The sequence below is a fragment of the Paralichthys olivaceus genome, chromosome 10 (assembly GCF_024713975.1).
Source record: "Paralichthys olivaceus isolate ysfri-2021 chromosome 10, ASM2471397v2, whole genome shotgun sequence".
Taxonomy (NCBI): domain Eukaryota; kingdom Metazoa; phylum Chordata; class Actinopteri; order Pleuronectiformes; family Paralichthyidae; genus Paralichthys; species Paralichthys olivaceus.
This window is the reverse complement of record NC_091102.1, coordinates 5,634,310-5,661,194: the sequence shown is the minus strand read 5'-3', so window position 1 is coordinate 5,661,194 and position 26,885 is coordinate 5,634,310. Positions and strand designations below refer to the sequence as shown.

General features: G+C 40.7%; 2 protein-coding genes across 9 annotated transcripts in view; one reads left to right on the top strand and one right to left on the bottom strand.

The window, feature by feature from the left end:
* nalcn (sodium leak channel, non-selective) overlaps window positions 1–14,919 on the bottom strand; it is a 54,823-nt gene extending 39,904 nt beyond the window's left edge. For 2 of the 8 annotated variants that reach the window (XM_020100762.2, XM_069533176.1), the window contains exons 1-12: window positions 14,765–14,919; window positions 12,440–12,563; window positions 12,168–12,229; window positions 11,287–11,427; window positions 10,948–11,130; window positions 8,231–8,314; window positions 7,987–8,126; window positions 7,775–7,903; window positions 5,569–5,720; window positions 4,280–4,422; window positions 4,023–4,127; window positions 2,324–2,410 (exon numbers count right to left, since the gene is read on the bottom strand). In XM_020100762.2, the coding sequence (XP_019956321.1) occupies window positions 2,324–2,410; window positions 4,023–4,127; window positions 4,280–4,422; window positions 5,569–5,720; window positions 7,775–7,903; window positions 7,987–8,126; window positions 8,231–8,314; window positions 10,948–11,130; window positions 11,287–11,427; window positions 12,168–12,209 (1,206 nt within the window). In that variant the 5' untranslated portion in view covers window positions 12,210–12,229; window positions 12,440–12,563; window positions 14,765–14,919. Of the gene's footprint in view, window positions 1–2,323; window positions 2,411–4,022; window positions 4,128–4,279; window positions 4,423–5,568; window positions 5,721–7,774; window positions 7,904–7,986; window positions 8,127–8,230; window positions 8,315–10,947; window positions 11,131–11,286; window positions 11,431–12,167; window positions 12,230–12,439; window positions 12,564–14,764 lie in introns of all 8 variants that reach the window. The other 6 variants (XM_069533173.1, XM_069533177.1, XM_069533179.1 and 3 more) reach the window with 6 other exon arrangements.
* A 1,699-nt stretch (window positions 14,920–16,618) lies between these two features.
* The window catches only part of itgbl1 (integrin, beta-like 1), a 34,379-nt gene continuing 24,112 nt past the window's right edge, over window positions 16,619–26,885 (top strand). Inside the window, exons 1-2 of the mRNA XM_069533066.1 lie at window positions 16,619–16,940; window positions 20,587–20,789. Coding sequence (XP_069389167.1) covers window positions 16,849–16,940; window positions 20,587–20,789 — 295 coding nt within the window. The 5' untranslated portion in view covers window positions 16,619–16,848. The remainder of the gene's footprint in view (window positions 16,941–20,586; window positions 20,790–26,885) is intronic.

Here is a 26,885-nt window from a genome sequence, read left to right as displayed (position 1 = left end):
GGTCTCTGTGTTGAACAACCAACACCAGTGAATACTTTAAGTCAAATTCTACATAATCAATGTATCAGAATAAAACAGTAAAATAATGGGAATTAATAAATAAAGACATTTTTTTAAAGTTTAAAATAATTGTTCATTTGACGGAATCAAACCAGCCACTAGGGACACTCTTTTGGGTAGTTCTAGGTCCCAAGCCCGGATAAATGGTGAGGGTTGCGTCAGGAAGGGCATCCGGCGTAAAACTTGTGCCAATACAAACATGCGAATCACAAATAGGAGGGGTAGTGGATATATTGGCAGATGATACGCTGTGGCGCCCCCGAAAAGGGAGCAGCCAAAAGATGAAGAAGAAGAAGTTCATTCAACTCAATCAAGGTAAATGTTCAAAATAATCGCCGACATGACTGAGAGAGGCTCACATCGACCGTAAACTGATAAATCTGCTGGAACTCCTACAATCTTAACAATATCTCAACCACAGTGTGTTTGCCATGACTAGTCTTTACATAACCCTGACCATACAGCAGTTGTTGTGCATTAGGGAAAACTTCAATTAAAACACATTGCTGTTGACTGTGGGTTAATGGTTCAATAGAATCATCGATTGACATTGCTGTAATCACTGACTGAACTGCTTGAGTGTCAAAAGAACTCAAACTACAAGCTGAGTCACACATTCAGTTCAATACAAACATCTGCTGCTGCCTTTAACCACTCTGACACATTTGTTCTTCTCTCCCACTCTGAAACTCAGCATCACTGGCAGAGCATCGACAATAAACGTCATGTGTAACGTTGGTCTTACTATGAAATATACTCCCTGGATATTATTATCATAAACAACGAAGAATAGCACGATTATTCCTTTTCAATATTTCTCTCTGTCTCATGTCAGGCTCTCTTTGACAGGAGGCATCTATCATCGTTTCTGGGCCACTGCCCAGAGCTGAAATGAATCATGTGATGGAGGTGTGAGCCGTCCGGCAATCTGACCCATTAAAACTTTGTGCAACTACGTCCATCTCACAGGACGTCTGCCCCACACTCTGCATCCTTGAGGCACCATTTAGATTTCAAATAGTGCTGCGTTTGAAAAACTGCACAGGTCTGCATTGGTGTGGGTGTTCAACTAAAGGCACCAGTGAGAAATCTACAGATTATAACTGGAAAGTTACTGAAATGCTTTCTCTTACATGAATAGCACGAGATAAAAAGCAGAAAATATGTATGTATTTGGTCATTCAATGTATTAAGGGCCTGCCGACATCTTTGTGTTGTTTTTGCCTCCATGTTGGAACCTCCTTGCTTCAACGGTCTGTGTGCTTCTGGTGATCTCAATGTGGCCTAATGATGCTCTCAATCAATCTGTTAACCCTTCATTCAGCTGTCAGACATGCTCCTCTTGTTGGCACAGGGAGACATAATATCTATCCTGGTATGAGGGAATGAGGCAGAAAGAGGCAGAATGAGGCTCAGAGGGAGTGAGCTGTGTTTATCCCTCTGGTTATCCCTCTATCTAAATACTTCCTCCAACTGATGATGAAGCTCTGGGGGACATGCTGCATTAATGGGATACCTCATATTCCACAGCCTCTCTTTTCTCACTCATCTCTTCCCTTCTTCTCTGCCCAATTTCTCTGGTTTTGTTTGTACTTTGTCTCTGCCTCCTTCAAGCTTACCTCTGGAGCAGCATTTTTCTCTGTGACACTTTGTTGACAGCTATCCTCCCTCTCATAGTTGTCGACTCTATTGGCAGTCTCTCACAGCGAGGGCCCCGGCCTTTTTACATTGCAACACTATCAACAGTGGGCCAGCTGTACGAGACGCCCGCTGCTTTCAGCTTATCTTTAAAGCCCAACCATTTGGATCACACCGACCACGAGGCAGGCGACAGTGGAGTCCATCATGTAGACGTCATTTAAAACTCATCCATCACTGGAGCGACATCATTAGTGCACCTCAACACATCAAACATGAGCCTCCTCTCGTTTAAAATCCCATCGCTTAGTCGTTTGACACGGCCATTGTTGAGAAGACAAATGTGGAAAATAATGAGGTGATACAAAATGCATGTGTCAAAGAGATGAGGTTTACTGTTTATTATTAAGTATTTCATCATGAAAATAAAAATGTCGCACACACAGCTCATGCTTCATTGCTCATGTAAGATTAAGATAAAGCATGTTCAGGTGTCACCTTTCGCATGAGCCGAACATGTTTCAAAGAATTATGCATTTGAGTGTGTGTGTTTGTGTGTGAGAGAGGAAGAAATAACACTTCACACCAACAGCATCAGCAGCATATTAATTATGCGTGTGTTTACCTGGAGGCAAGCAGGCGCTCGGCCATGTGGTTTGTTGACGTCCACAGCAACAAGCTGCCATCCCCCAGCAGCGTCTTCATGGAACATCTGTGGCACAAGGACAGCACATGAGGGGCAGAGCACACACACACACAAATTGACACACCATTCAAAGTACTGGACAGAACTCAAACACACACATTCACCCTTTGGCTACATCTTCGGAAAACATCTGTGGCCACAAAAGAAGCTGAAGGCATCATACACACAGATTCATACCAACACAAAACAGCAAGATATTACTAAATACAGTGTGTGGGCCTAAGGACCTGACACTAGAAAAAATAAACAATATCACAGCAGGAACTCACAAGAACTGCTGGTGGTGTTAGCGAAGTCATTGGGTTTCATCCTCTGAGAATCACGCATGTCAAAATGCTGTTTGTTTGTAATACCATGGTCAAAAACAACCAAATACGAAAATTAAATGTCATTGACCTCCAAATAATCCAGATTCTACAGAATAGTCAGATACCTATGAAGTATTTGGTGAATGGGTTGGTAGAAACGACACATTTGATTATTCTAAATGAAAGTCTTTACATTCACTTGGAATTTCTCCGAAGGCAATTTAATTACTGCACCGATAATTACTTCCTCCAAGGAGATAATCTTTTCACTGTCTTTAATTTGTTTGTCTGTCTGTCATCAGGATTATGGAGGGATTGGAAAATTATGTACAGTTATGGATATTAGAGTTATAGACTGATTTCTGTCAGTTTTTCTTTTACAATATTAAAACCAATTATGTATTCTACCTCCTCATGATGTTTGCACAATGCATAAAGAACATATTCATACATATTGAACTTCTGTTATATTGCTTTTGATGACAATTCTATTCTGATTCAGTTTTTGTCATTTTATCACCCATCCTTATCGCAACCTATCCAATCCTTCATTCTTTTCGTTTTGCTTTTAATATAACAAAACAAGGAGAACATTATCTACACCCTGAATGTCAAACACACAGTTATGTAACTTCATCTTCACTGGCAGCCTTTAATTACAACTCCTCTCATTGAAAAAAGGAAGAAAAAGCCTGATCCTGAGAAACAAAAGTGGATTAATCCTTTGTCATTTTATCAGCATTACTTAACAGCCTAATCGCTCATAAAAGCCTCATAGCAAAGTCAAGGAATGGGACGTGTGTCATGGGTTGCGTCTCCCAGGGCTACCTACCTACCGACCTCCGTCTCCGGGGAACAGGAAGAAGGAAGCATATTGTTTCAGCCCCAGTGATTGACGGTTAAGTGTTACACCACAGCTAATTAGCTTTTCCCCTCTAAGATAAAGATTGAAGCATGAGGACGTCTATTACATTTAATTCTGATAATGGCGAGAAAGGATTATTGTTTCCAAGGTCACAGCAGAATACAGCATGCATGCAAAAGCTTGTTTTCTATGACTGAAATAACTCAATCATCATTATAAATATTGAAGTAATGGGAGCAACAAAAACCTGTTTCCAGGCCAACAGCTGTCGGACTGACTCGGTTATGATTTAAAATGTAATTAAAGGGGACTCTATGCCACGAAAATCCGCTTTCAAGAAAGTTGGCATTTAATTTTTTTTTTTTCAGAATTAGATCAGATTCATAGAAATTATTTTGTGGTACCACTTTGTCAGCCTGTGTGTCTTTGGGTGTGACAGCTGTACCTGTGTTGTAGCAGTAGAGGTGGTACTGCTCCTTGAGCCCCACATCTGCTGAAATTGCACTCGGATTTCAGCAAATGTCTCAATGATGACGGCAATGAACACGTTCTGTTAAAGGGATGGTAAAAACGAGAGTGTGAGGGAGGAAAAGAAGAAAAGAGGAGGAGAGAGAGAAAAAAGATTATATTAGGTCTATTAACCAAGTTCTCTTGCAGTTGAAAGTATTGTGAAAAGTGCTATGGAGAGAGACTGGCTCTAACCTTGACAAGCCATGCCAAGAAGAAAATGAGAGTAATAAAATAGAAGTAGGAGCGCCAGCGAGGGAAACTGTCGATGGCTCTGTACATGAGGAACACCCATCCCTCCTGTGATGCAGCCTCGTACACGGTGAAGATGCTCGTACCTGAACAAAGAGAGACACGACAGATGCACAATCATGTAAAGAGCAGAGATTGTTATTGAAACAAATGTCATTATCAGTTTTTTGTTCGATGTCTGAGAGTCTTACACCGATTATCATATTATTATATGGATCCCCTCATGAGTTTCAAATGGAGAATACTTTCAGTTTCTCTTTTTATCTTCAACAAACGTACATTCTGACTCTTAACAGGATGAAAAATACTGAACCTCATTTTCTCCTATTTCCTGTCTTTGTAGTGAGACTTTTAACTTTTTGGCAGACTCATTAATCTGATGAACTGCTCTTTATTGCATGTCTTTGTCACTGTCACCGACAAATCTGGTCAAATGAAGCTCATACAGTAAATGGAAATTGTTAGAGTCAGCCAAACTGAAAAAAATCAAACCCTTGGCTGGTTTTTGGTTAACGTTCTTTCTCCCAAATGAACTTTGTGAACCTCTAATACTCAGACAGCAATGATTTCATCAGAGAAGCAACAACATCCCATACTAATTTAATATTGTTCTGTTGCCCATCAACAAAAGACAAACACAACAAACTAAATTCCTGATTGCGTTACATCACTTTTACACAGGTACACATCAGCTGACAGCAGTTTAGTGTAGCTGACAGACAGCTTGCAGATGAGTCTGAATCTCCCTCCTCTAGCTGTCACCGGATCATAGGTAGGAAAATTAAGATTTTTCTATTATGCACTTAAAGCTGCTTCACAAGACTCGAGCCATAGATAATTTACGCCATACATTAAACTGTGAATTGTGTTGAATGGGTGATATTCTAGTTTATGAAGACTAAATGAAGTTACTGCTTAGTTTCAAGCTCTCAGTCTCCTTCATGGCTATATACAGATTAGGTGCACTGACACTGGATTAGAGAGACACATAAGAGAGATGAATGCTGTTGTACACCAAAGGTAAATAGAGTACCCCACAGGGTCATTCTTCTACGTTTCTTGAAACAATATACAAAGACAGGGAGAAAGAAAAATGTTGCACCCAAGATGGAGCTTAAGCCAGGGTGCTTTTTTTCTGTTGGCATCAGCATGAAATGCGATACGTTTGTGAATTCCTATCTTAACATGTATGTGTTTGAGTGCATTAGCCCATGTGTATGTATAGTTTCTACCTAGCTCATTGAAGCCACTGTAACCAAGCTCCTGTCGGCTGAGGCCCAGCTCTTCCAGGTCCATGCACTTGAAGCCGTGAGGACACTGGTAACCTTCTCCGTCAGGGGAACAGTGAGTGTCAGGGATGGCCAAGTTGTTCCATGACACGTTACTAAAGAAAAGGAAAAAAAACATTATAAGACCTAAGTATATGTAAAGTTCCCATTCAAAGTTAAAGTACATAGACACGTTGCTCTGCCTCTTCTCCCTGTCTCCCTGTCTTTTAGCCACAGGTGCTATTCCAGGAGCTGCTTGATTTCTCTAATGAAAATTAATGCCTTCAAATTGCCTGCCCAGACATTCATCTAAATTGTTTATTAAGGGGTACTGGATCAGAAGGGATAATTTATTGCACTATCACAAAGGGCAATGAGAGGCATTGTGTTGAATCCCAATAAAGCCAATTATACTGGGCTGAATAAAACCAATGTGTCTTATCAAAGGAATCATTTTCTTTCTTGATGCCTGAGAGGAGATAAATAAATGAGGTGAGATGTCCAGGTATGACGTGATATTAATAATTAGCCAGATTATGAAATGAAAGCACTACATTTATGACAAAAAATATTAATGATTAATTCTGAATATGCAATTTGATCAAATTAAAATTAGCTTGGGAAGGTTTGAAAATTTGAAAGTGTGAGGACCTGTTAGCAGCTTCTGCTCTTAAGTGCACAGTCCAGCCCATTGAACATGTAAAACCTTTTCCAAATGTCTGCTTTTAATCTTTAAATGTCACATTGACATTCATTAAAACATCTGAAGAGTTCAATATTCCTCAGTAATCATTTTTTAAATGAATATTTATTTGTAGAATAACGCCCAAACACAGAATAATAACAACAACATAATGTAGCTTCAAAGAAATCTGAAACATCGTCCATATTCAGTCCAGTAGACCTCATTCTTACTGCAAAGACCTTTGCATGCTACTCAGATCCATGGGAGTTCAACAGTAATGACATCAATTGTAGAAATCATTCAATTTTTACTTTGTTCACAAATCCAAAACCATTTACATCTAATATCTGTAACAGAAAAATGTCTCAGCTGCTATTTTTACCCCCAAATTACTTATCTGAGAAAAGGTAGGGAGCTTTGACTTTGTGCCAAGGGCATGTGGCCGACAGAGATTACACAGTCTCTGAGTGACACATTTCTGAAATACGCCATTAAAATCACATATATGTATAGGAGGGATTTAGGAAAAGGAAAAGAGCAACAAACAAATTATATGTGCAGCTGTCACATGACTTTTGAAATGTCAGATCTATGACGTGAGAATGTCCTACGCTGTCTCTCCTGCTTCTAATGGTCAAACTGTGTGTGGTGTCCCTCTGGGGCTTGGGCACACATTAGTGAGGAGGAGAGATGGATGGGGTAGCTGCTGAGCAGAAATGAGCTTAATACAAAGGCTGGACAATGCAGGAAATTTTAATTATAATAATTAGTGTTAGCTCCCCCTGCAGCCTGGGGCTTAAACCATGATGGCTGCTTCCTCCATCTTTTTCTCTCCCTCCTCTCTCTTCCTGTTTCCTGCTGCAAAACATATTCCACATCAAGTCTTGTCTTTCATTATCTATATGGACTGGTAGATTCATTCTCATAACATTTTTTTTAAAGAAGTTGTAGATTAGCAGGATAATATCTGTATGTGCTTTCTTCATGATCCAGATGGATTCTATCTATTAATTCATAAAATATGCTGATTGAAGTTTATGCTCTTGATTCTATGCTATAAAAAACAAATGGCTACATGAAAGAAAAGAGGCCCATATTGCAAGAGAACTTTTAGGCCTTACTATCCAGCAAAATTCAAAGTAATCACACCATGACCAGATTTTGTAACGCAGTGCCAACTCCCTTGCAGGATTTCACACGGCCGGACTGTAAAATAGCATGGCTGCCCTGTGTGCTGTCCTGAAGCCAAAAATAATTTACTGTAACTTAAAGAATTATTCAGCACTGGTGAGAAAGCCAGTAATTTATTATCAGCTACTTAATAGTTTCCATTATTACTTTAGTAAGTTAGAACGCATCTCCGCGATGAGTGACAGTCTAGTAGAAAATATGTCTTCTTCATGCAGGTTATCACATTTCAACAGTGGCAGGGATCTATAGAAACATAAAAAGGCACCAATGAAATACTGAAAAATGTGTTTTTACTTTTTCTGTGTATCGTTTGTAACACAGTGATGGTTGAACGTTCCAAACATCTGAACACCCAGAATTCCATAGAGCAGAAGAAAAAACAGCAAGAAGATCGATACACTCCAGATCTGCTCCCCAGATCGTCTGCAAAGAAGAAGAGTGACAAATGACACGTCAGTGTCAGATTAATGCTTTATGTAAGATAAACGCTCATGACATTATCATACTTCAGAATGTTGGTGATGCGGGAGCGAGGAAGTTCGAAGCGGAAATAGATCCTGAAGGCCCGGATCATGATGAGCGCTCTGGGGATTCTCAACATTCCCCATGGAGACATCTGATCCACAAGCTCGGCTATTTCAAACACCTGAAACAAAAAAATACATTGTTGGGCAGTAAAAGAACGTGCTGGAAAAAAATGGCCAAAATAAAATAACTATAAAAATAATAATAATAATATAAAAATCATACCTGCAGCACCAGGGACACCCAGATGAAAAACACCATGAATCCATCAAACATACACCAGCGATCTTTAACGTAGGAGTTGTCCCCCTGTGGAGAGGAAGAGAAGAGGGAAGAAAAGAGGTGAGACTTGGAAATATAAACATGAATGAACAGAATATCAACACTAGAACACTCAGTAGAGCTCGTTCCTCCACCAAGGCCCAACAGTCTCCTTAAATTCATTCAAGCTGCACCAAATTTCACCCACTCGTAGATATCAGTTCCTTAAATGTGCCTGATATTTTTCATAAAGAAACATGAATGATCCCCTCTCTTTCACACATTGTATCCTTCCTGCTGCAGCTGAAGAAGTTCTCCACTGCCATGCTCACCTCCTCCATCACTGCATGGTACGCTGCTGCTACTGCCAAGGACAGGGTCAGACTGCAGTGCACCATTCGCTCTGCTGAGAAGGTGATCAGCTGCAACCTGCCTTCTCTCCAGGACCTGTACGTCTCCAGAACTCTGAGGCGTTGCAAGTAGGATTGTGGCTGACCCTCCCACCCTGGACACAAACTCTTACTTCCCTCTGGCAGGAGGCTGCGTTCCATCAGGACTAAAACCTCATGCCACAAAAACACTTTTCCCCGACAGCTGCTGGCCTCATCAATAAGGCTCGGGACCCAATCACTGGACTGCACAGATTTATTTACAACGTACTGCACAATTCCTTCCCTGGGTGCTTTTATATTTTCATAATAAAATTTGCAAAACAACACACCACAGCAAATTATTTGTATGTATAAACCTACTTGGCCATAAACCCTGATTCTGATTTTGAATTGGACAGGGGTGGAGGGGTCACATAACCTCCTTGGCAAAGGTAATAATCAAACCCGTACTGTCCAAAAAAGATGATGCATTATACCAATTACAAAACATGCTGGGATGCTTTAAGGCTTTCACAACACTAGTCTTTTGCATTTCTGAAAATTGCCAACACTTAGTGCCAACCATCGCCTTCTGAGAGGAAGCTTCTATGTGAAAACAGTAATCACACAACAATGTTCAAGAAAAACAACAAACAGAACCCAAAATCACTGCGTCCGTTTCACAGAGCAGATTAAAAACTCAAACAGCCAAGTTTTCAACATGTTAAGACAAAATTATTAAGGCCAGAAAAAATGTGCACACTTAATTACCACATAGAGGGGGAGAGGCTGTAAGAGACTCTTAGGAGGTCAGTCTTCCACAGGAAGAAAAGCTGCAAATAGGAGTGTGTGTTCCAAAACACTCAACAGATAAGGACCATGTTTGATTACACACTGACAAGAACAAAGGCGTGCAATTACTTCACCAAACCGTGTGGATCGTTTGTTTTGCGCAGGCATTTTAAATAACGAGCCACAAAATACAACTTTCAACTGTCAATCACAGTAACAGACGTGGTGAATATATCCACTCTGGCACACTGTTAAACACAAATGATCTGAAACCAAGAAATCTGTGATAATTGAGTCTTTTAGTGAAGATGAATTTTCTCCAAGAGTAAAATACTTTCACAGTTTCGCAAAGACGGATTTTATCTGCCTTCAAAAACTAAACATAACGTCAAGAGATAGAAGATTAAATGTTCCAGTTTTGATGCTTTTTTTTTTTTCCTTGCACTGTTGATTCTAATTCTGTGTCCTCTAGTGCCTCCCTGCTTGTTATCCTTGATTTGCCAATTAAGCTGTCCACACTTTTTATGGCAGTAATTATGGGCCTTTCATCTGCCAGCTGTCTGTTCTTGGATGCTTCTACAGAACCTGATCATTCTACCTTGGATTTGAATTATGTTTTTTTTCCTCAGAATTTGAGGCTCAACCACTGACATTGAATTTAAAGTGTCAACAAAAGCTGAAGTAGAACAAAAAGGCAGCACTACTGAATGTTATGTCCATATAAACTCTTCTATCTCACTGGACATTAGAGTTTCTTTTCTTTTCAACCACTTGCTATGCACAGTTGCTGAAATGGAAAATTAGCTCTCCAGTGGTCTACCCTTTTATTAATAGAATCCCATTTTGACACTGACAACTTAGGCTAAACAGTTCTATTCTCCATGTTCTTTTGTAAACAGACAAACTATGATGGAAAACAGCTCACTGAGATTCATGAAACAACTTAAGCTGCTTTTAGACATGCACTGTTGGACTCTCTCTGCAGGGGCTGTATGTGTGAACACAAATATCCAAGAAAGAGCCTCCAGACTTTCTGCAAACTTTACACTGGGGGGGCAGACATAGAAAGTCCACAGAAACTTTGGAGGACACATAGAAAACAATTGGAAGATAATTTGGTGATAAGGCCTACACCTGTGTCGATGTGATGTAGACGAAAACTCAGCAGCAAAATTAATATGTTACGTCCTGTTAAGTTCGGAGGATTTGTTGCTGTTGTGAGCGAGACTGTGCAGAGAATCTCCTGCTGCATTGTTCAGGTGTGAAAGGCAACCTCTGGAGAATGACTGGAGCCAATTCTCTGAAGTTCCTGCAGAGGTCATGCCTGAAAACAGTTTTAGAAATGTGTCCTCTGTAACAACAGCTCAGTCACTTAGTGTAGCTATTCAGATGATTGAATTTCAGACTGTATTAGCCTTTTTTTTTTCGAGTTTACAGAAACACTGTATAAATGTGTAAGTGCCATGGAAAGTTGACAAACAATGTGAATCTGTATTTGTAACGTGCTTGAGTAGCAACCTTGATGATTCCTCTGATGTGCATCTTGGCGATCATCTCGGCGGTGTAGAGGAACATGAGCAGCGTGTCCAGCGTGAACGTCACATACTGCAGTGGAGGGTAATGCTCAAACGTCTTGGGGGTGTTCATACAAACAGAGATGACACTGATGATGGCACAAGCCCGGAGAAGGGAGTGCACCCACTGCAAGAAGAGGAACACATTCCAGAATAATGTTTTGCTGTATTCATTGCTGTCAAGCTTTTGGAAACACAAGTTCACTTGAAATACAATAGTAAATGTTAAATATATCTGGCATGAATGGACAAGAGATGACAGCAGCACAGTAAGTACACTCACTGGTTTGTTGATCCAGAAGATGTCAGCGCTGTCTGCAAGGGTCTCGTCCGGCCCAAAGTCGGTGATGGGCTGGGCCTCGACCCGTGAGCTCTGTTTCCTCTTCAGCATGCTTGGGCTGGCCGTGCTATACAGAGAGTGGATCTGACGGAGAGAGGGAGGCGGACCACAGAGTGACCAAAGATAAATGAGGAACAGGTGAACACTGGCTGCATCCAAGTCTGGGCAGTGGCAGTACCGCTTTCGTCCAATCAGCTGGATTGTAAACTAATTATATAAATTTAATATATTCTTAATGGAGCCCGGCGGTGAGGCAATTGAGTTGCCATATACGGCCACATTACCAGTAAGTGACTTTCGATATCAGTGCACTTCTTAAAAATGAATAACCTTACAAAGAGCAGGTTATAAAATATGTAAATATGTATTGAGCTGTGTATAAATAGTGGCTTCTGGGTAGGATTACATGTAGCATTAATCTTGAGCACACTGTGATGAAGTGCAAAGTAAACTACCCTGACTTGAATTGCCAGAACAGAGGTGTGTACTTGAAAATCATGTTGCATTGTTGAATGGCCACCGTGATACACAACGTAGCACACATGAAACACAGGACAAGTGTATTCACATCGGAACAGCTCCAGTGACTTACCATCGGAAAAGATCACACACGATCTTCATCATACTGAACGCCACGGGGCACCAGCGCATTACGCTGTATAACCTACAGTTGGTGTGAGCCTGTGAATGCCCCTGTGTGTGTGTGTGTGTGTGTGTGTGTCTGTGTGCGTATGTGTATGCAGAAAAAAGAAACGTGTACAGGCCGTTTCAACTTAAGAACACAAGAAGAAATGACACTCTGAATGGAGACAAAGCGCACATACCAAAGGGAAAAGTAAAGCTGAAATTGCTCCAGCACTGCACATAACATGCGATCAGGCATACCCTGTAAATAACACACAACAGTTAGTCAACATTATGGCTCATATGGTGTACAGTACACTACCCACATCTACAGTACGCTCATAGAGACAGGAATGCCCACCACATCTGACATCAAGGCATATATGCAACACACTCTGAGTGAGTGAGTGAGTGAGTGACTGAGGTGTTTGTGGTGGAAGAAGATGGGGTGGAGCAGGGCCAGGCGACTCACTGTGAGGCTCCTCATTGGTGCGTTCATCCCCAGGTCACAGAGGGGTGGAGAGACCAGCCGGAGAGAGAGAGAGAGGGAGAGACTAGAGATGCAAAAAGGAGAATGTCCTAAAAGCCTGGAGGTCCTGTGGCAGCAGTCAGTGAACGGTAGCAGTCATAAGAGCAGTAAAGAGAGGTGAGAGAACATATTCACAAGTGCTAAGGTGCAACAAACACAGTGTGTAGTTGATTTGGTCCAATCAACTTACAATAGAAACATATCAACTCTGTAATGGAAGCTCACAATTACATGGAGGGGGCTTCAGAGGATACACTGCTCATTCACTTCAAATAGGTTGAAGTCATTCACTGCCCTTCAAGCCAATCCATTCACATCCAAGCAAATATTCAAGTGAAAGCACGGTGATGCAAAGAAAGTTTCTGATGACAAAATTAGTCTGGAGATACGAAGCAAAGTTCTGATACTGGAAAAATAAAATGTTGTTATACATTTAATTTGTAAATGTCTCTGGACATTTTTGTCAAATCAACACAAAAACCAAAAGAAATGTTAAAATGTGTGATTGAGTTTGTGTGCTGTACCAATGTTAAATGTTAAAACAAAATGAATGACATGAATAATATTAATTTTATCTGAACTTTGAATCTTCTGAATTGACTGAAAGTTACAGAACACTGAGAGAAGACAAGAAAAGAAACTGTCCGTCCTATAAAACCCCATGTAGTTAGAAGCAATTTTCCTGTGTAATTGCTACACTTAACATATGCAGATGGAGACATGAGGAAGAGTGAAAACAAAATTACAGGATCTAAGTGCTATTATGTGGGTGTATAGGTGGCAAAGACCGTAATTACTTCCCCATTTGGAGAAAGGACATGTTCCTCATGGGCAAGACGTGATCACTGGGCAGATTAATTGTAACTCTGAGTATTTGTTAGATGTTGAGAACTTTCTTTGCTTAAGTTTTATTTTTAAAGGGTGAACTGAGGCAGATTGTTCTTAATTACAACAGACAAAGTTTGGTAGATGTGGGCAGCACAGTTACACAGTTCTATTCGACAATTCTCCACCACAGCCGAGAGGTTGATTTAGGCATTCACACAAACTTCTTAGGCATTCACACAAACTTCTTATATCTTATATGTGAACTTTACTTCAGTTTACGAAAAGTGTCAAGACATTTGCAAGGTGTGTAAACAGTGGCCACATTAACATTAACCCTTCCTCTCTCATCGTTTGATATTATTTAAAATATTTCCATTATACCACATTTTCACATAATCAATACATATATATTGTAAGAACTTCCACCTCACACAACAGTACAGAGCTTTTTTAGTTTGGGCAGCTTCATCATGCCGTGCAAAAAGTCACCACAGATGCAAATACAGAAAACATTTTCCTTCACCACTGAAGAGTATCAGTATAACTTAATAATAACTTCACATAGCACTGAAACATTTCCATTGTCGTTTTCGCTATTTGCAGCCAATTCTGTATTTGCACGTGTTGTAACTTTTTGCAGCGTGTGTGTGTCCAAATCTCTGACACTGTATCCTCCAATTACAGGTGTCTTAACCAACAAATGTTTATAAGTAGCCTCATGGTTAACTCATAATACTGAACTTGTGAATTCGATTGTGGCCTGTGTTTTCCAACTGTGCAGCATTTTGAAAACAAGGTCAGTTGCAGTGTTGAAATCACATATAAAGGATTTTTTTTTTTTTTTTTAGGGATTGGCCAATTTTGTGAAAAACAAACAACCTGGAGGAGCTGAGGTGTCTGCAGGCCTGTGTCTGACCCACTGTGGCCTCACAGGTTTCACTGAGCAGCTGTGAAATCCCAGAAAAACGCTGTAATGAAACAGATTCGTTTAAGACACATAGTGGAGGGGGTGGGGGTGGGGGTGCGCGTCCATGAAGCTGAATGACTGACAGCGATGGAGCCAAGGTTACTATGGAAACGAGAGCTAAAGCTAATCGGCTAAAATCGAGCTAACGTAGAGGAAATTGCGGGACAGCGTGGATGCTAAAACGCAGCTGCTGAGTTGACGTGACAACCTGTCCGTGGGATTCCGTGGCAGATACACGACGAGCTGTCTCCACGGCCTAGTCCCGAGGAGGAGGAGGAGGAGGAGGAGGACGTCCTCACTTCCTGGAGGAGCAACATGCTAGCGCGCAGCTGCACCGAGCATCGGCCGCATCCTCACATCACAGCAGCTGGATGTTCAGTCCACACACACACTCACACACAGACACACACACAGAGACACACACACACACACACACACACACAGGGGTGAAGAAAACCCGCTGAGTCACTTACGACAGGAGGATTTCCCTTATCCGCCGCGTCTCGTCCTGTCCATGACATCAGCTGTTTTTCCGGGTGAGCTGGGACGGTGTGGGAGCAGGCAGCGGGAGCGCGCAGACTGGAATCACATCCACAGCACCAGCGCGTGCAGCGGAGGCGCGCAGCCGTCTCCCTGGCAACAGCTCAAGGCCCCCCCCCCCGCCCCCAAATTGCTGCATCACCACTTTCTGTTGTTTTGTTTTTCAACAGTAACCATAATAATATCACTACAAATACTACTACCATTACTGCTTATAGTACTACTAATATTACTGCCTTGCTCAAGGGCACCCTGGCAGTGCCCAGGAGGTGAACTGGCACCTCTCCAACTTCCATCCATGCTGGACTTGAACCTGCCACCCTCTGGTTCCAAAGCCAAGTCGCTATGGACTGAGCTACTGCCTCCCCTAAATGGTAATAATAATAATAATAATAATAACAATAATAAAAACAAAAATGATAATAATAATAATAAAAATAATAATAAATATATTGTTTATCATCTAAATTTAAAGAAACGTTGGTAGACTACCTCCAGAGTTTTCAGGGAAAAAATAAAAACAAAATGTTTTCTCTCCTCAAATTGCAGTTCTTCTGTGTCATAGATCACAAATAAAATCTTCATCTGTAGATGGTTGAGTTGTACATTACCTTGGTTTACCATTCTGGAGACAAAAACAAATGAAACTCTTTTTTTTTTTTCTGTCTGTGATCGGCGTATCCATAAATGATTGATTTGAGTGCAGTGCTGTCAGGTCAACTCAGGGTAGTGAAGAGTCTGTGAGAGTTAAGGGTGCAACTTCCTCATCAGCTGCTGAATATAGTTGACACAGGCTTGTCCTTTCGTTCTGCAGGAAATTCAGATGCTACAAGAGAACACAAAGAGCAGATAGCTCTCTGTACACAGGCGTAAGCAAAACATGGCTGGTTCAGCATGTTACTGGCCCTGTTCAATTACAATTTATCAACAATGTAGAATGTATTAGGAATGGAAACATCCTAATTCTTTGATTGCTTGTAAATTACAAGGTTAAACTTTGGATGACTGGACCATACGGTCAATAGCAACAGTGAGGGAGAAGCTGGGTATGTTCATCGCAAGATGTAAAAATAAATTGTTTTGTTGATGAACTTGTGTTTATGTGAGTAGTATAATGACACTACATCTGTAACTTTGCTTTAAAATGCTATGTTAGATAATGGTAAATACATTTAATCCTGAATTTGGAATCCTGAATCTTGATTGGTTAACACCTCTGAAACATTGTAATGCGTAGATTGTCATTTTATAAGACAATAAATAAATGTTTACATTCAAGTTTCACATTGGAGTCAAAATGTCTATAATTAATCATGCAATATTATTTCAAGCACACTCAATTCTTCATTGTTTGTTGTTTTGGCTTCTTCCACAGTACACTTTTTGACTTGCCAGAGAAAAGACTAATAACAATGGTAATTGCAAATTTCCATTTAGAACCAATAAGCCCGGATAGTGTCAGACTGATAGGAAGCTACCATGCACAATAATATATATAGGATCCTGAACTCATCGTAGGGATACAGTCAGCATATTCACACATGTGCTTTTCCTTTCATGACGTGTCAAAACGTTTTCTGAGAAAAAAAAACTACATACTAGGATAGATTTAGGCTCTTATGTATTAGAGATCGAGGCAAATACATACAAACAAAACTGCAGACCCATAAAGAGATCATCTGGAAAATGAAGGGGAAAAAGAAAAAAAAAACAGTCTGCTTCTAATTACATCTCAAACTGGTGACTTAACTTTTTCATTTTTGCAGTTTCCCCCCGCTCCAGCTCCTGCCCAGGACTGTGTCTGAGAGTCAAGACTAATCAAAGGCACTTGTATGGAAAAGGACTGTTGGCCTCTGAAGGGATCGAGCCAGTTCAGGCCAGCCTGTTGCTCTTTCTCTCCTTCTCTCCTTTTCTTTTTCCCTCTCACTCTCTCTCTTCCTGTCCTGTCTGTTTAAGGAGAGAGAGCTTGGGAAATTCCTTCAAGCTACTTTACTTCAGGTTTCTGTGGGATTTAAACATGCACACTGAGGTTTTGGTGCAGTCCATGTTAGTGCCGGTGTTGCTGATTCTGCTCTCTGCCGTGGAGGACACTTTGTTGCAATCGGTGAGGTGAGTTTCCACACAGCTTTGTTTGTTCTTATTTATTTTTGGGGTCGTCTGGATAGCACGGAGGAAGAGGGAGGTGCAGAGTTTTGCTGACAAAGACATTTGGAGGGTGTAATATGAAAAAGTTCAGGAATGCCTGAACATTGGAACTTACCTTTTGTGCAGTTTCTTTATGCTTTAACTTGGCAAAGTATATTATACTGCATGCCAAGTCATGGGGTAAAGTTTGTTTTTAGAAATGTGTTATCTAACGTTGCATGGCACGTTTGGAAACTTAAGGACATTTGTTTATTTTGATTTTGACACACATGGTTGGAGACTTCATGGTCATGAGTTTGGTGTAAAAGACGCTTCAGTGACATCTGGGCTGGACGAGGGTTATGTTTTTCAAAAGCTTTAATGAGCAATTACTTGTAGCCATAAGAAAATGAAATAAGGAGATAGAAAATACAAAAGCCTAAATAATTTACTTTTCTGGTTTTCCAAAACCAATATGATTTATAATCACATCCTGTCTACCCTGTGCTATCTGACTGCGTACCATGTTGGGTCCTTATGTTACCTGAGTACTTGATATGTTGCGTACTTATATGTTTTTTCTACTTATATGTTTACACCATGGGATTAGAGAGAAAAAGCATTTCGATCCCGTCGATAAGAATATCGATAAAAAACATTGTATGAAGTCACTGATTATGGTTAAAGTACGAGTGTTAAAGATAAATTTCAGTTTATTGGTCTTTAAAAAGTGTAGCCCCCATCAGCAGAACTTGTAATGTTGCCACGCAATTTAAATTTAACTCAGCTGCAGAGCGGCTGTTTACTCCAAGCACGTGCACCGTGCCTGTGTAATGATTATATTGTGTATGTCCCACTGTGCAGTGCAGCTACAGCAGCAGCAAACCCACACATGTTTTATTACAGAGAGCAAGTGCTCCTGGGATTTGCTGCGATTACACAGTTTTCCTCGGGTTTTTGCTACACACATCCAAATTATCTTTCGGTTGTTTGTTTACTGGGTATTTCATCATAACAAGTTGACAGTGTGAAAAATAAGTCGTAGGTGTGAAACAGTCAGTAATGAAGGTTACGCTTCGTAACCTCAGCACAGGCAAGTGCTATGAAATATACATGTTTTATGAAGTACAGCCCACACAACATCCACAAAGACAGCAATTTCTTATGGGTTTATGGGTTTGGATAGATACTCTCAATATTGTATGAAACTAAACTACAGTAAACTATGTCACCCACAGGTCAAACTTCATGACTTACTCCAAGGAGGTTGTGTGTACATCCAGAATGCATTCAATATTGGTGTTGATCAGTGGTCAGATCCAATTTTATCACTTTCATAGGGGGATTTTTTTAATGCATAGATATTTATGAAAAACAAATATTTAAAATAAGGGGACTGATACTTGAGTGTGTTCAATTTAGAGCAGATCCCCCAAAAAAATTCAGATGTCATACAGGGGACTGCTTAATCGTGATGGAGCTAATCTGGTTTAATACCCTTCAAAGGCTGACAAACTGAGGTTAAATAATAAGAACATAGTATAATAACAATAAGGTGTCAAGTAAACCAACAGGGAGCACAGACTGTTCATTTACATACTTGCAGAGGTCGTTGCAATCATCAAAGTTGTGTCAGTTCAAAGGGAATCTCCAGAGGGGACTCAAATGGCATCTTTGACAGAGCCTTGTCACACAGACAGACTCATGGGGGATTGACAAGCACGAAATACATACAAACATGAAACATGGGTGCCATTTAAAGGTACAGTGTGTAGAATTTAGTGATATCGAGTGTTGAAGTTGCATGTTGCAGCTGAACACCCCTCACCTCATCCTCTCCTTCCAAACATGAAAAACAACCTGTGGTAGCTTCAGTTGTCATAAAAACTCAAAAGGTGTTTAGTTTGTCCAGTCTGGACTAATGTAAAAAACATGGCAGCCTCCATAGAGAGGGTCCCCTCGATGTAAATATAAAGTATTTGAATATAAAGGGTCTTTTATGGGGTAAAGAAAACTATAATTCATACAATTTAGATGAAAAGAACTAGTGAAAACATCATGAGAATTATTCTACATTAAATTTCTGCCAATAGTTCTCTTTCACCTAAATCTTACACACTGGACCTTTAAAGGAGGAGACTGGGATGCACTGGCCCAGGATGCGTGGTTGTGGTGGAGCCAGCAGTCTAATTTGAAACAAATTGTAAAAAGAGATGGCCGAGCAGGTGTCTCCTCAGTCCTGAACACCTGTGTTTTCTGATGCAGTCAGCATTGGTGATCAATCAGGCCGTCAGCAGTTAACATGCTCCACTTTCTGAGCCTAAAAAAGCTGCAGTTAGACACGGTGCCAAAATCTGATGAAATTCAAAGTTTCCACATGAGAGGAGGGAGATTGTCAGACTCCCTGCATCAAGGTTTGAGCAGCGAGACAGTGAAGCCAGACACGGGAAGACTATCACATTATCATTGTTCTCCTTACCATCCTCTGGATTTCATTACCCATCATGACTGAGTCCCGTGTTGCCAAGGCCAAAACCTCCTGTAGACCAAACACCCTCAGCAGGAGCAAGTTCAAGCTCACAGCTAACGCAACAATACTAATGAAGATCAGCTGAGAATGGAGCAGGACAGAAAGTCATGTTGTCTTGGTAAAGAATGAGGACTCAGTCTGATCAACAGATTTATTCAAAACTCATTGTGCAGCTTAGAGAAGTCAAAACTAAAAAAGCCGTTGGTGGGTGAAACACACACACACACACACACACACACACACACACACACACACACACATGCTCACAATCTGTATTTGATTTTATCGGGTGTGTCAGGAACTGTGCTGATTATTAGAAATGTGTCTACTGTTCCTAAACTGGACAGCTGGCCAACATCAAGAGAGGGGCAGGAAAAGAAAAAGAATGTCAGACGGCCTCCAAATGAAACAAATCTCACTGAGAGAGCCACTGAAGCAAAGACGAAGCTCAGGAACATATATGCTGAAGTGTGATCCCTGAACGGTGACACTGTGTAATGTGATTTATTTGCCTAATCGTCAACATTCTTTGTGTTTCCAAAGCATGTGTTTTTGACTGTCCTCTGGTAAATCTATAGGTCATCTGCATAAGCAGCTTATTACAGCCCTTAATTAAGTTTGTGGCAGCTGTTCATTTCACATGTTAAACCCATGATGTTCCAATTTAAGACTTTAACCCATAATTGTAACCATGACGACGAAGGTCTTTTCCCAAACTGTGACTGTTCCACAAACTTATGCAGTTTTTAGCGAGGGTCTGATACAATCTTATGGGTTGTACAAAAAAATTCAGATAGTAAAATATAATAATACAATGTTCAATTTTGTATGGAAATGAAAATTAAACACTAACACAACAAACATCTAATGCTGTTGAAATGTTGAAGGATTTGTTGAATGTTTGTACTGAATTGATTGTTTCTGATGTATAAAGGAAGATGTCGCTGCCACACCCGAGCTAAGGTATTTTAAAACACTCCGGCTCAGAGGAGGTGTTGTGTATTTCAAACAGTCACAGGTGGTTTCACACTTGACCATTGACCTCACAAGTTTCCAAACCTGCAGAACACCTGACCTGTCCTTTTTTTTTTTTTTTTCCAGCCAGGCGGGTGGCGTGTGTCGACTGTCGACAGAGTCATCCGTGCGCCGCTGCCGCACACCTGACGGCAAGATATGCAGTGGGAGGGGAAGGTGTGACTGCGGAGTCTGCATCTGCCTGGCCACCGAACCAGGGAAGTTCTACGGGCCCCGCTGCGAGTGCCACGACTGGGTCTGTGCTGCACATAATGGGAAAACCTGCAATGGTGTGTATTGACAGATAACATAATTCAGTAGTTTGGTGCTATAGCAAGGACCCAAGGAAGTTTTCATGTCCATGTTCTTTTATTGGAATCTTGTCCAGTGAAAGTTGAATTTTCAAAGTGTGACTCTGGAGTACAGGCACGCAGCTCCACATATTTTAAACTACTTGGATGTGGTTGTTGGTGATGGGTCAGTAAGTGATGCAGCAGATCTCTCCACTGTTGCGTTACATCAGTGAATCTTGGCAAATGGACTCTACAGCTGATGTTTCCGCCACGTGCTGTAAGAATGGAAAGCTAAAGGATGTCATCCAAAAACCTACTGAATATATCGATGCTGTTTTCAATATAATTTCAAACACAGAGATTCATAGTTCACAGACGTTTAGAGGATTTACAATATTTTGGATTGATGTCTGGGGTGCAGCTCTGTGTCTTTGAGATAACCCCCATCATCACCCTGGCAGTACTTCAAACATTGTGAAAGACAGCTGGTTGATTCACATGTGTTACAGAGGCATCTGCTCATGCTGTGAGATACACCTTTGAACTCCTGGTCCATTACCAGACATTTTACACGTTCTCAGAGAGAATCCTCGTGAGTGCATGGACGCTCATCAGCACGTTTCCTTGTGAGGTCTCTGGAGGTCTCTGCTTTCCACATGCATTTTCCAAAAACACAGAATCGACAGAAACATTTTAAGGATATTTCTTAGAGAGACTAAGAAACTTTTGGTTGGTGAATTGTTATATTAAATTTTACAAAGCTTTTTAAGGAGGCTGGCCATAAAACACAGTGTCAAGCAAGGGTTAAAGTGAAACTAAAAAGAATACCGACTAAATATGAATTTATGGATCTTGATATGTAGTGTGTGAAATATGGTGCAGCTTGATTGAATTTAAGGGGAATATTGGGCCTTGGCAGAAATATGCATTCTTCTCAGTGCCAGTTTTGCTCAGCTATAAATGTCATTTTTGGACTTTTGCATGCATGCATTGCATTAGAAGACAAACCTTTAGAAGCTGTGAGAGAGGTTGATCCCTGTGTGTTGATGTAAGGAAAGAAAACCCTCACCTCAGTGTCCTCTGTAGTCACTGGACTCTGGAGTGTCAGGGTTTGATAGAGTTATATATGTGCATCCAGAACAGGTCTAATGGAGATGTGTGTGCATGTGTGTGCGTGTGTGTGTGTGTGTGTGTGTGTGTGTGTGGTGTGCACATGGAGGGGAAAGTGATTTATTTGGGCAGACAAGTTGGCTGCTGTGCGGAGCTCATTATGGTTCAGCAGTCTGGAGTGAGAAGGCCCTGCCTCAGCCTGATAATGGGGTTTCACTCACTGGTACGCCTGCAAATGGAACCGAGACGCACCAGCAGAGGAAAGGGTTTTCACACCCAGACACACACTCTCCACACACACACACACACACACACACACACTAATACACTAACAAGTGGAATCAGGCTCATTCTCCCAGTGTAACATTCAAAGATGCACGACCAGCCACATACCCACAGTCGTATTCCCATGTGAATATAGGGTCCAACAATTATACCCAAAGCACCCCCCTCCCCCCTTTCATTGCTCAATGGCTCATACAGCATGCACAGTCTACTGTCTGAGATCTGCAGCCAATTCCTCTCCCTGCGGCTCCCTTATCTCTGCCTCTCACAACTACCCACTGATAAGATCCAGTAGATTGTTTTTCTCCTTTACTGATAAACTGTGTGTTTTAGCTTCCCTGGCACTGAGCTGTTCTTTTACCTCGGGTGGCATTCTTCGGATTTCAGATCATCTAAGTCCGAGCAACAAGTCAATCTGGACAAAGGAAATAGTGATGATGCAATATAATAATACAGATAAGGTGACTTTATTTAAAAATAAATAAATAATAGGATTACAAATTGTTGAAAGCCTATGTAAAATAGGTCTGAGCTCTGTTTATTAACATTATCAATTTATTTTATTTTATCTTAGGGAATAGCACCGAGACCACAGAGCTTCCTATGGGGATATTGCTTGGTCTATACTTTTGTTACATGGTTTTCTTAAGGATGCAATCAATAGACCTGCAAGTCAGCTGAACTAGATGCTCTCTACATGCATCTGTATACAGATAAATATAGGCCTGGAGTGCTCTTGCAGAATCCATGCTGAGTTAGAGACATTATAGAAGCATGGGGGAGCAGTTCCTGTATAAAAATGTCCCTGTTCTCTCCAGGGACAATTAGAGGAAGAAGAATAGGTCTTTATGGTATTTTATCCCAAACAAAAGACCATAATATGCTCTTTTTATGTGCAGCATTATTTTTCCAAGACTAGTAGTTAGGAATACTCTTTTTGTTCTAATCCAGTACATATTAAGAGTCAGTGCCACTTTATTCAAACCATATTCAGGAAGCTTTATTCTTTCTATGTCCAGGAAGTGACAGCTTATTATTTTGATATTTCTTACCATGTGTGTTGTTTTTTTTCCTGCCTTTGTCCTCATTCCAGCCCGCGCTTGTTTCACCTGTGTCTGATTACCCCAGCCTCCCTTGGGTATTTCGTCTCTGCTCACCCGTCTTCTTCGTCAGTTCGTCTGCTCTGTTCATCTCCTCCGTTTAACCTTGTCCTTTTTGTCCCAACTCCCTGGCGATTCATTGTGTCTTCAACTTAGTTCGTTGTTCATTTGAGGATTTGGACTTTGTGTTTTCCTGTGTGCCTACAAGAGACTCAGTAAGCACGTCGTTTCACATTAATCACTCTTCGTTGCACCATCCAGTCGTTGTCTTGTCTGCATTTTGGATTTTAAAAATTTAACCTTCACAAGAAGTAGATTTTAAACCTCTCCCATCATGTCATGTAACTATTGTGTGCATGATGGAATGACAGCAAAGTGATGCTTTGAATCTACCAGGTAGCAGGGTGGCAAAAACTATTCTGGAATACCAGGTTTATTTCTTTTATGACGGCCTGTACAATTGTTTACGATCAATACCAGGACATGTTCTATCGTAAGACAAAACTTACCATCCAATCCATGATAATTCATGTAAGTTATAGTGGATTCCATCTGGGAAGGAAGTTGGGTTTACATTGCCAAAAATGTGTTTGTGTGTAAGCAGAATTACCCAAAAACTAAAGAACTTTTTCCATGAATCTTTGTGAAGACTTTGGACCATAACCCAAGAAAGAACCCATTCTACTTTAAAGCGGACCCATAATTTATTGATTCATTTTTCTTTCTTAAACAAATGTAGAGATTGGGTGTATAGGTGTCAATACTACATTGGTTTTGTTTATAGTATTACTACAGTGTGCAAATATTTGTATCATTAGAAAGATCTAGAACAAAGATAGACCATCCAAACTATGCATACTGTTAGAACGTTTCTCTTTGGAGGTCTAAAGTGAATTTAACTGTCTTAGCTTTGTAGCCTTTTTGAGACCCAGCAGAAACCCTGTGCTTGTATTAATGCTGATTCTGCAGGCTGCACATAAAGCACCGCTGCTGTCACTCACATGTTTTCCCTCCTCCGGCACATCCCACACTCTAGCAGGGCGATGGGATGATGGACTGGTCTAACATCTGCTCACCAACTGTGCAAAACCTCCCAGTCATTTCAGACTTCTCTCTGTTTCTGACTGTTCCGTTCTGTTTCCTCTGTCCCAGTTTGAAAATAAACTAGAAAACAAGATATTTGATAGTTTAAAATTTTATATCTAACCTTGTTTTCCATTGTTTTGGAGTTTATTTTGTTGTTTTCATGTCATTTCTGTAACGACTCCCCTGCTGTCATAGACGGTAAACATGACAATCTTTCCACTCTCGTTTTCACAGCCTTCCCTCCCTTCTTGCCTCACTGAATGAGCCACGTGAGCCGCCTCTCCCCTCACTTGTGCCTGAACTGTCTCTCTCACTCTCTGTGTCTGTCTGTGCAGAACCGAACAAAGTGTTTTCGTCTGGTGTGTGTTCAGACGGGCTGTGCTCCTCTGTGATTTACTGTATGGTCTTTTTCCATTGTCAGGAAACACAGAGGGTGGCCCAGGCTGCAGCAGGCTCGCATTGTCTCAGTGTAAAAATACCCAAACACTATATAATCAACTTATTTGTAATTACTGTTACAATATCAAGTAGCATCAGAGCATTATATTAAGGCTGAACAACTTAGTGAGTGATCGTCTTTGTTTGGAACAAAACGATTTGACATTATCTGGATTTATCTTTATCCTCTTGATACAGCAACATTTATTCTGCAGGACACAAAGTATTTGATCAAACTCAGGTCAGTGCCTCCCTCTGCGTCTTTGGTAACAGCTGCCGTCCCCCCAGACGCTGATGTGGCTTGGAGCAGCGAGCAGAGCAAATCTGCGATCCAGAACAATCTGTAACTTTTTATGATTCTTTATAATTCTGATTATGACTCTGGCATATGTGTTTCCTTCTCACCCCATCTCAAAGGAGCAGTTTAAATAGGGCCGTGCAAGCCTGAGAGTGAAAGCACACACACACACACACACACGCAAAGCTCTCAGGCTATGGGTTTTTCAGAGCCTCTGTTCTTTCCCTGGCTCAGGCCGCGAGCCGCTGTGCCCCCCGTGCCAGAGCCAGAAAAGATCCCACCCAGGGGGGTTTTATGTCAGCAGCACATCAGAAGCCAGCTTGGCCGATGCTGTTCCAGATCAAACTCCTCCAGATACACTTTCTGTTCAGCATAACACAAGCCTGTGATGTCGCATCCAACACAGACACATTAAAGCCAGATGATATAAACAAGTAAACTAATCATGGGAAAACAAGTCACTAATGGCAATCTGTCCAAAGTGACTAAAAGGTTCAATGCATAATTTGTTGATTTGCAAAAGAGACAGAGAGAAAAAACAGAAAATAAGGACTCAGAGTGGAATGCAGCCCTTGAGCCATTACAGCCCATTAAAGTGTTCATCTCTGTATGTAGTTTTTTTCTAGTACATATTTTGATGTGTGCTCACTTTGCTAGGCTGTGTGCCTGTGTGGTGAGTCACCTAATGGTTCCAGTGTGGGCTGCAAGGAGAAAAAAGACACTCAAGATTTTCCAAATAGGCTACACGGGCATTTTTGACAATTATTTTTTCATTACTAAATCAGTAACGATTTAGATTATGGCCCATAATGCATAGGAGAAATTATTGATAAATCACAGTGTAATTTCCTATATGAATTGCGTAAAGAGAGCATATCAATACACATGATGATACAAAGGAATGATATCTGAATATAGGGACTGAGTCCTCATAAAGTCATAATGTTATGAATATTTTGTTCAATAAAAATATGTTTTTTTTTAACTTTTCGTAATAGTAGATGATTTTTTCTCATTGAATAAACTTTATTCTTGTAATATTATGACTTTCTTCTCAATTTTGACTTTTTCCTTAAAAATAATAAGACTGAACTCTTTGACTGATTTCTTTTTCTCTTCAATATGGCCCTAATACTCCCAGGAGCCAGAGTCTGCACAGTAGTGATCTACTAATACAGGTTCTAATAACTTTTTGGTTTGGTCCATGTGCCATTCACAAACATGGAGGAGACAGAGTATATGCTAAGCAGTATACTGCAGCCAGCCACCAGGGGAACACAACATTTCATACTTCACATCATTGTTCCTTACATGTATGTATAAGAACATGCACTAGGTCTGAGTAGGTTTAAAATATTGTTTTTATGTTGCAACATTATGAAATTGCCGAAGTAGACAACCAAATGCCTATCGGGGGAACTGTAGAAACTAGAAGAGGATGAAAGCAGGAGTTCCTTGTCCTGTGGAAAACACACAGAATGAGTTATTACCAGAGACAGGTGTCTCCTAGATCTTTTCCACAGAACACGAGCTGACGTGCTGTCGTTTCACGGTCCACAACCCTCAGGGAAAGAAAATCAAGTAGGAATAATTACTCACCGAAATGAGTATCATGTTACAGAGAATATGATCCAAACAAAGTAAGTGGGGAAATGTCATTTGCAGTGGAAACATCATGTAGTAAATTAGCTTGGAAACAGTCTCAGGGAGTTTTTAGATCTGCAATTGAAAATGGAAGCTGCACTGAAATCTCAAAATAGCCCCGAGATTGACTTG